Consider the following 9672-nt stretch of genomic DNA (forward strand, 5'->3'; position numbering starts at 1 on the left):
GATGGTGGCTGAGGATGGTGGTCCTCCTCACAGCAGGTCTTGCTTCCTGGGAAGGAAGAGAATATGGGACATAAAACAGTGACAGAGGCAGTAATGAACTTTGAAAATATCCTTAGCATCACAAGGCAATGCATTTTCTGTGCATATTAGCATATTTGTGGGAGTAATCATTAACCCATCAGGAAGCCAGCTCTAGTGAAGGGGCTGGGGGAGGAAATAGTTTCCATTATAACCCCAGGGCTCCAGTCCCTGAGATATTTCCATAACTCACTCCTTTTGCCCAGGATTTAACTTACGAACCTTTGCCTACAGGAGATTTTGTTTGGAAAAGCTTATGAAGAAATTGCGTTTGGGGGCACGTGTCACAGAGATAGCACTCACAAGCAAGGGGCAGAAATTAGAGACCAAGATACCATCCCCAAGGGAAATTCCCAAAATACTAGAGTCCAGGACCAGTCAGGCAGGGTTGGAAACCAGGTAACCAGAGAGCACAGGATCAGAGAGGCTTAGCCCAAGAAACCTGCAGTAGAACTGTTGATTGGTCTTTAGCCTCTTGCCACGGGTGCACTAAATGGGGAGGCTGTCACTTAGGAGACCCAGACAGTGGCCAGCAGGTTCATTAGCTAGGGTACAGCTTCAAGTCAGAGCCTCCAGACAGGTGTGGCCAGCTAGGTAATTAGCTCAAGCGGGTCTGCCTGTTATAGCTTTGGACAAATCTTCTAATGGCCAGTATGACATTGGTGCCAACTTCAGTTTTGCACTTGTTTAGCCCTGCTAACTCTGAGCTTCCTTTCGTAGCACCCCAAATACCATCATAAGGGTAGATGACACTTGAGGGGTGATCCTGCCTTGAGCAGAGGGGTGGACTTGGTGACCTTCTGGGTGGTCCTTCCAGCCCTACTCTTTTTTGCTTCTTTGCATAGGTTACTATGATCTTCCTCTGAGCTGCGTGCAGTCTGGAATCTGACCCACAGACCCACCTCATCAGACCTTCCTTCACCTGCCTTATCTGTACTGTGGCTGTTTGGGGGAGGCTGTCCCTGACTCAGTGGAAGAAGGGGTGGCCCACCAGCATCCCTGGTATTATCTGTGAACCTTTCTTCTCCATTTGCAATGTCACTTATCTACTTTTCTCTAGTTCCCATCCCAACAAAGTCAGTGCTTCATCTCCCTTCCTTTCTTTGTCTTCTGAAACCAGGGTTTCTTGGAAGCCTGGTCTCTGCTTCTCTATAAGACAGTAGGGCTGTGCAAGGCTTTGGATGGAGCTTCAGATCCAGAGAAGCTTTGGACTCTTTGGGGTCCGAAGCAGCATGTCCGGGTCAAAGCGCTGGCCTCGTTAGGCTTCCCGAAGCGGTTCAGAGCTCCAGAAGAGCTTTGGAGCTGCCTTGGAGCTGCCTCGGAGATCCGTCCATAGGGTATAATGGGGAAACAATAAAATATCTATAACTTGGTTGCTTTTTGTCTGATTTGGATGAAATTTTCAAGAAGATTGGTGCAGGGGTTTGGGGGGAACGGCACTCCAAATTCATGGAAGCAAAACTCATGTCACGCCTAGGCATTACAACATGGTGAGGTGAAAACCACAGGGGCAGTAGCTCTTACTGAGGCCACAAAGCCTGCCAAGTTTCAAGAAGATCGGTGCTGGGGTTTGGGGGGAACTGCCCCTCAAGCTGCGGACAAGCAAAACTCATGCCCTGGAGGAAAACTTGTGCCCCAGAACCCCCCTGCACCGATCTCCTTGACAGCTGTGACACGAGTTTGGCTTCCAAGAATTTGGGGCACAGTTTCCCCCAAACCCCTCCACCGATCTTCTTGAAACTTGGCAGGTTTCATGATCTCAGCAGAGGCTACCATCCCATCCCTGCAAGTTTCATCCAAATTGGACAAAAAACAACAGAGTTATAGATATTTCATTGATTCCCCATTATACCTTTATGGCTGGATCTCCGAGGTGGTTCTGAAGCTTCGGACCTGCTTCGGCCAGATCGAGGTGGAAACCCGGTCTGGAGCTTCAGATTGGATCACGGTCATCCAAAGTGGCTGGATCCAAAGCTGGATTGGATTGCTGCCGACTCGCACAGGCCTATAAGACAATATATGTAGAGAAACTTACCACTACCTATTGTATAAAGTGCATATGAGAAAATTTAGCATCTAACCTGATTTCAACACTGAGGTGTAGATATAGAAAAAGAAGAAGTCTTCCAATGAGAAGCCCACTCACCAAAGCCCAAAGTGATCTGTGTTGCTTGTTCATAGTTGATCATGAGATTGGCATAGAGCTCCCACTACTTGGAAATGTGAGGAGCATTTATAAGGTCTCTGTGTAGGCTCCCTTTGGGTTCCCCCATTTGGATAGTCACAAGTGTTTGTGCCTGTCATTGTCCCCCATGAGACTTGGTCCTGGAGAGCAAAGAAACTAGTGAGGAGAGAAATTTGTGGATAAGGAAAACACAGAAGTGTTTAACCCCTGGTTGGGTGTATGGAAATGTGCTTCACTTCTGTGGACACCTAATTACCCGTGCCACTGAATTCCCCAACTAGCCATGAGATAATCCTTATCCCCATAGAATGGCTATGGACACCAGGAGCTCAGAGTATAGGACAGGGACTGGGAAAGGGAGAGGTAGCTGAAAGGTAGGAATGTTAAATGCAATATTTCTCCAACCTCTGACCCTTTAGCTCTGCACCTTTTCTTATCTCATCCACTGATTTGTCTTGAAGTCACTGAACTTTTCTACTGGAATCCTGCAGCTTCCTTAAAATGGGGATGAAAAACACCCTCCCGCTCTCTCCTTTACAGAAGGGAAGGAGACAAATCCATTGAGGCCTGACAGATCTGTGTTAGACAATGAGGACATGGGTTGTGTGTGAGAGCCCTAATGTCTCTGGGCTGCCAGAGTCTGGCAAGTGTCAGCAGCTGAAATACAGGCAGGGCTTGAGAAAGGCCTTTCTTGTGGGGCCTTCAAGATGGCCAAAACCAGAAAGTTTGGGGAATTTCACAGCAAATTTGTTCTTCCCTTTCAGTTTGACTTCATGGATGGAGGTGTTGGGAGGCATTTGGCCAATCTAGCAGTGACGTAACGGGGGTCTCCGGTGCACTGGGGCCAATGCTTGCATTTGCACCCCCCGCCCCCTCCCTGCCCTTCTTGGCGCAATACTTAAAGTCATATCATGCTATAAGAACTCTGAAGGGCCAGACTGGCACCCCCCCCAGGCCGTCACCCTGGGGTCATGGTCCCCTTCCATCCCTCGCATCAGTCCACCACTGCAATCTAGCCCGTCAGTCCTCTGTGAAGCATTGATGCTGGGATAGCCCTGAATGCTAGGGGCTTCAAGAAGAAGTGGAAATCAGTTTGGGATGGGATGTGGTATATGTAGAGGAGAGAAGACAGAGGGACGTGTTTGAGAGAAGTGGTGTGGTGCCTCTTCCTATACAGTCTCAGAGAAAGATGACAAGGAAGGGCAGAATAGTAGTTCTCCCTCCTGAGGGGATAGGAAGAGGGTCCCCTTCACACCAGGAACATGAAGGCCACATTTTTCAAGTTGAATTTCTACACCTTGTGTGATCTTACCAAAACTGTTGATGGGTAGCTTCACTCAAGGAGAGAAACCTTTTCAATGGGTGCTGAAAGAAACAATTTATTATTATTCTAAGAAAGAGTGTAAGGATTTTGTGAAGTTTGGTTGAGCCCGACTTGGAATTTTTGGACCCTGAAGGAGTGCGACACAACTCTTTTGCTGGACTGAAATGTGTCCTGTCCCTAGATTGGGAAAGTGGATCATCTTTGACCTTCCACTGTTTCTCTCTCAGGCCTCCTCATCTCGAATATTTATCCCTGGAAAGTCCCCTCAGTGATGGGGGTCTGGCTCAAACTGCAAGTTGTCCAATTAGTCTTTTGTCACTAGATTTGTCTTCTTTAAGATGGCACTATTCAAAGATGGAGTGTATGCCATCTTAAATACCATCCAGGGCATCATTCTCATGTCCTCAGTACCCGTGAGGCACCTCAGGACTCACACATCTCTACTGCATACCAGGTATGCAGCTATATAGCTGGCCCACGAGTATCCAAAACGTATTCCTCCTCCTTCTGGTCATAGATGTCAATTGGAGAGGGTTCTTCTCCCCTCAGCCAAATAGCCGGGGCTGCCCTGGGGCATGAGATAGGTTGTGTGTTGACTATGAACAGGTTTATGACCCCATGGCAACTCCAGGCTTCATAGACACGTCTGACTTTTTGTCTCTGAGGGTAATTTCCAAAAATAATAGCTCATTCTTAACTAGATTTCATCTCCTTAGAGGAATTATCTGCAAGCAGGGTGGAAGACCTCAGATGGGTCTGATCATGTGAATCCTATTCTCCTTTGTTAACAGTTGCTAAATTGCATCCACAGAAATTACAGCTACTTCTCTAAGTCCTTAAGTAATTCCTTTCCTGACATTTTCTTTTCCTGTCATGGAGTTGCTCTGGGTGCTACTGTGTGTACTAGAATACTTTTTTGAAATAAAATCTTCATATTTTCCCAAGCAGGAAGCAACTGTGACCACCTGAGACCTGAGATCCTGCTCCTGCCTTTGTTTCAAGGTAATTTGCATCATCACAGATCCTCACAGGAGGAGAGAGGCTCCATTACAGCTATGAACTGACTGCCCAGAGGAGTTTTCCATATATTGATTCCTCTGTGAAATCCTGTGAAATATGAACTTTCATTTTTATCCAGGAGAACTTTTACAATTTTTTCTACAATGCCTAAAGAAAGGTGCTTGTGCCTGAAAGCTTGCAATTAAAGATTTTTTTTTTTTTTGCAAAAAACTTGTTGGTCTAATAAAAGATATCATCTCTACTATGCGTCCTGATTGCCTTTTTCTCCAGATGAATATGGCTACCAACTGGATACCTAGAATAACTCATGCACCTTTCCCTCCAAAATCAGCCTGCCACAATTGGGGTGTGTTTTTTAAGTGGGAGAGATTATTTTTCCTCCCTGGAATAGAAGCTTGGAGGTGCTGTGATGTAATGGCTACTATTTCTCTTATTGTCAGCAAGCAGCTGAGTTGGAGTAGAGTGCTAACCCTCACACAGCTAATAAGATATTGGCTATGAAAGGGTTAATACTGTAGCTTATGCATCAAGCACCAGTGGAGTTGTTTGAAGGTGAGTGAGCTGCTGCATGCAGTTGGCCATGATTCTTGAAAAATCTTTTTTTCTAAAGTCTGCCTTCCAAAAAGCAAGTGCATGTCTTAGGATTGCATTTAATGAGAGAAAAGACAGGACAACATGTAGAACTAGAAAGGTCAGCCATTTTCGTCTGAATTCCCAAAAAGTAGCAGCGACCCAGAGTGCTTGTTCCCTTTCATGTCTTGGGGATAATGAAGACATGCCCTTTCCTTTGCAACCTTGGGCCTTGCCACCTCTCTCATCATGTTGTAGAAGATAAGAACATAGGAAGGACCACACTGGGTCAAACCAATGGTCCATCTAGCCTACTAGTACATCTCCAACAGTGGCAAAAATGGATGCTGTAGAAGGAAAGTATTGAACTGGATAACTCTACAGTGATCTATAATATATTCAATATCCTCTCTGGCATCCACAATTATTAGTTTAGAGATGCAAGAGAAAATATCTCCACCTGTTCTTTTCAACAGCCATTAATAGACCCATCATCCATGAATTTATCCAGTCCCTGTTTGAACCTGGCTCTGCCACCACCTCCTGTAGCAGTGAAGTCCACAGCTTGACTATGTGTCACCTGGGGTTATCAGTGTCATTGTTGCTATTGGCTGTGTCAGGTGTTATTGATGTACTGTCAGTGTTGAAGTCTCAGGCACTGCTTTGCCAGCAAAGTTGCAGCCAGCCAATCCCAACACTAATCTTGTCTTAAAGCAGGGGTTGTCAACCGGAGGTCTGCATACCCCTGGGGGTACTTGGAAAGGTGCTAAGGGGTATGCACGAGTGGGTGGGGATGAAGCGCCACCGCTGACCACCCTCCACCACTGCGTTCCAGGATCAGGGGGGCGAGGGCAGCAGCTCTCCTCTCTGGGCTGCACAGGCGCTACTCGCTTGGCTGGACAGAGGGGTGGGGAGCTCACACACTGGCCACTGCTGCAATCCACCACCATGCACCACTGCTGCTGCATGTCGCACATGCTGCTCTGCCGGGTGTGAGGCCTGCCAGCAGCCCGTGGAGCCATATGTACAATGAGCTGTGCAACTTGCAACTGCTTCCATCACCCATCAACCTGTGCCACCGCCACATGCAAGCCTCTCACCCCGACTGACCACCACCACCAGAAGAGGTACAATTCCTAAAAAAGGTTGAAAACCCCTGTCTTAAAGTGTGACCACAGGTTTGGTTTGGTGACAAAGATTTGGCCAAGTTTATTGTCCAGGAGCACAGCCCTAACACATTTTGGCTTGAGAGGTATGCTTTATTTCCTAGTCTGATGTACTTGTTAGGCCAAAACCTGTGACAAGGTAGTTGGCGCGACACTACGCAGGCTCCTCTAGGCTACAGCAAAGTTCCCCTGATTTCCAGTTCTCCTTTTATACAATGATCAAAACAAATTATATATTGCTTTCCATCTGTATCTTGAATGTCTCCAACTGTTCTGCACCATGGGTTTGTTTCACTTTTTGACTTCAGTGTTCCCATTCAAGCCTTATCCTCCTGGTAATGGACTATCCTACTTGATACCATCATCTCTTGGCCGGAGTACTCATCTGGCCCACATGCCAAGTTTTGTTTACGTGAGAAGTTCATGCATTAGTCAGGGTTGCTAATGAGGCCTACTGTAGCCAATGCTTTAGCGGAACCTTTGTGTGAGCAGCATATATTGATCGATGCCCTAGAAAGGCCTATGTTGTGTAAAGAAGTGCTTTGTTTTGTTAGTTTTCAATCTGTTACCTACTAATTTCAGTGGGTGCCCTTTAGCTCTAGCATTCTGGGATTTGGTGATCAACAGGTCCCTGTTCACTTAGTCCATAACCTTCATGAGCTTCCAGATCTCTATCCTATTCCCCCACAGCCTTATCTTTTCCAAATGGAAGAATCCAGCCTCTTTAGCCACTTGGTGAAATCTTTCTGTAGGTTCTCTCCATCACCTTGTAACTTGACTACTCAGCATCATTTGTTGTCATCTGCAAACTTGATTTCATTGTGTACCCACAGAAACATTTTAGGGACTTGAAATGAAATCTCTTTGGTGGAAAATCCTGTTTTTTTATGATTCCCACTAGGCTTTGGAACTCATTTTTTACTCTTCAGATTTCAGGAATAGGTGAGAGCAGGAAAAGCAAGTGCGAATGGAGTGTGATTGTTCTTATCACTATTAATCAGCTAATTTCGTAACGAAGAATGGCAGGAACTAGACATTCACATGAGCATCTATGGACATTCTGTTGGTTTGAAGTTCAACATGAACTCTGAATCTAAAAGGCAAGCTGAAATCTGGAATAAATAAACACTATTCCCTGCAATATAGTATTCCCCCAAAATCTCTGAACCCCTAAATGCCAAATGCAAGGCCTGGGTATTCCAGTATAATAACTGATTATATGAGAGGAAGTACACAAAGACTATATATATATATATATATATATATATATATATATATATATATTTATATATTTATATATATATATATAAAGGTTTGTTTGAGGAGTTGTTTAATATGTGGAGGAGTTTCAGTAAATATTGGAGGTGTGTTGGTCCTTCACAACATTGCCATCAGAGTGTGAGGAACTGGCCTTCTAGCTCCTGGCTTGGTTGTTTTCTCTCCTTCTGTGCAAGCTTTATTACTTTTTATCCTGTCCTGGGGAATCTCTGAACCAGCCTTTCCTCTGATAAATATCTTCAGGAAACTTTCCCGGATCTGTTTGGTCTTTACCCCAAAAATGACAGGGTTGAGAATGGCTGGCAGGAGCAGGTAGACATTGGCCATAAGGACCTGAATGTATGGTATGACTCTGTAATCCCCTATGCGGGGTGTAATGATGGAAATAAATGCTGGTGTGTAGGTGGTGATCATGGTACACACGTGGGCCGTGCAGGTGCCAAAGGCCTTGCTGCGTGCTTCATTGGAGGAGAGGCCTAGCACAGCCCTGAGGATCATGACGTAGGAGAAGCATATGCAGAAAATGTCTAAGCCCCCGATCACCAGGGTGACAATCAGTCCGTAGACAGTGTCTGTCTTTATACTGGCACAGGCCAGCTTCACTAAAGACATGTGGTCACAGTAGGTGTGAGGGACGACATTAGTATGACAGTATGGCAGTCGCCTGGCTAAGAAGACAACTGGTATGACCACTATTGCTGACCTGAAGAAGGTGACCAGCCCTGTTGTGGTGATAACAGAATTGGTCAGGATGGTGGCATACCTCAGGGGGTAACAGATGGCCACGTATCTGTCTAAGGCCATGAGCATGAGCACACCAGACTCCATCGCTGTCAATGTGTAGATGAAGAACATCTGGGTCAGGCAGGCATTGAAGTCAATCTCTTTGAGCTTGAACCAGAAGATGCACAGTGCCTGGGGCACCACACATGTGCCCATTGCAATGTCATTGAGGGTGAGCATGCAGAGGAAGTAGTACATGGGCTTGTGTAGAGACTCTTCAATCCAGATGAGATAGAGGAGGCTGCAATTCCCTAGCATGGCAATAAGGTACATGGAGCAGAATGGGATAGATATCCAGAGGTGAGCTTCTTCCAGGCCTGGGATGCCATTCAGGATGATGGTGGAGGGGGTCATTTCAGTGAGGTTGGCCACTGGCATCATGGCTGAAGGTCATGGTAGTCTTTGCCCCCTGGAAAGGAGAAGAATATGGCACATAAAGCCATGATAGAAGCAGGAATGAACTGTGAAAATATTCTTAGCACCTTCAATGCACACACCTGGGAGTAACCCACATCCCAGCTGAAGCCAACTCAGGTGAAGTGGGTGCAGGGAGATACTTTGCTTTATAACTGCAGGGCTTTTGTTCCTGAGTGCTTTGCAAAACACTTTTCAAAACTCTTCCCTTTTGGGCAAGATTTTCCTTGAGTACCTTTGTCCTCAGTTTTTGTTAGGAAAAGCTTATGCAAAATTTGTGTTTGGGGGCACGTGTCACAGAGATTGCACTCACTAACATGCTACTTCTTTAATCAATTATTACTAATTATTCTAAAAAACCTGACAGTTCCAGTAGGACAGTTAACAAATGGACTATCTGCATGTGCTATAAACCACTGGTCCAATTCTGTTTCCCCCAGTGCATCTAAGTGGCACTCACATAGTGTAAGGAGGAGGGCATAGGGATCTGGCCTAGTGGTTAGGCCACTGAGGGAGGGCATGTGTCAAATCAAATGCTGAATCAAGGGACAGGAGTCAGGGACCACATTCTCACTTCCAGAAGTGGAGTCTATATCCTAGGCCGGGCAAGGGGCATCAATCAGAGACCAAATTACCAGACCCAAGGGAAATTTTAAAAATAGCAGAGTTGAGGAAGAGAGTCAGGCAAGGTCGGAAACCAGGTAACTAGGATCAGAGAGGCTTAGCCCAACCGACCTGCAGAAGACCTGTTGGCTGGCCTTCGGCTTGCTGCCATGGATGCATTAAATGGGAAAGCTGTCACTTAGGAGACACAGATAGTGGCAAGAAGGTTCATTAGCTGGGGTCCGACTGCC

The 9672-nt window shown here is 46.0% G+C and overlaps 1 protein-coding gene across 1 annotated transcript; it reads right to left on the minus strand.

The window, feature by feature from the left end:
• Nucleotides 1–7720: 7720 nt before the first annotated feature.
• Nucleotides 7721–8785, minus strand: LOC102571918 (olfactory receptor 52N4). The gene has a single exon (XM_006259544.2). The coding sequence runs from the start codon at nucleotides 8783–8785 to the stop codon at nucleotides 7721–7723; it is 1065 nt and encodes a 354-aa protein (XP_006259606.2).
• Between the last annotated feature and the right edge of the window lie 887 nt (nucleotides 8786–9672).

Source organism: Alligator mississippiensis, chromosome 1, assembly GCF_030867095.1.
Source record: "Alligator mississippiensis isolate rAllMis1 chromosome 1, rAllMis1, whole genome shotgun sequence".
Taxonomy (NCBI): domain Eukaryota; kingdom Metazoa; phylum Chordata; order Crocodylia; family Alligatoridae; genus Alligator; species Alligator mississippiensis.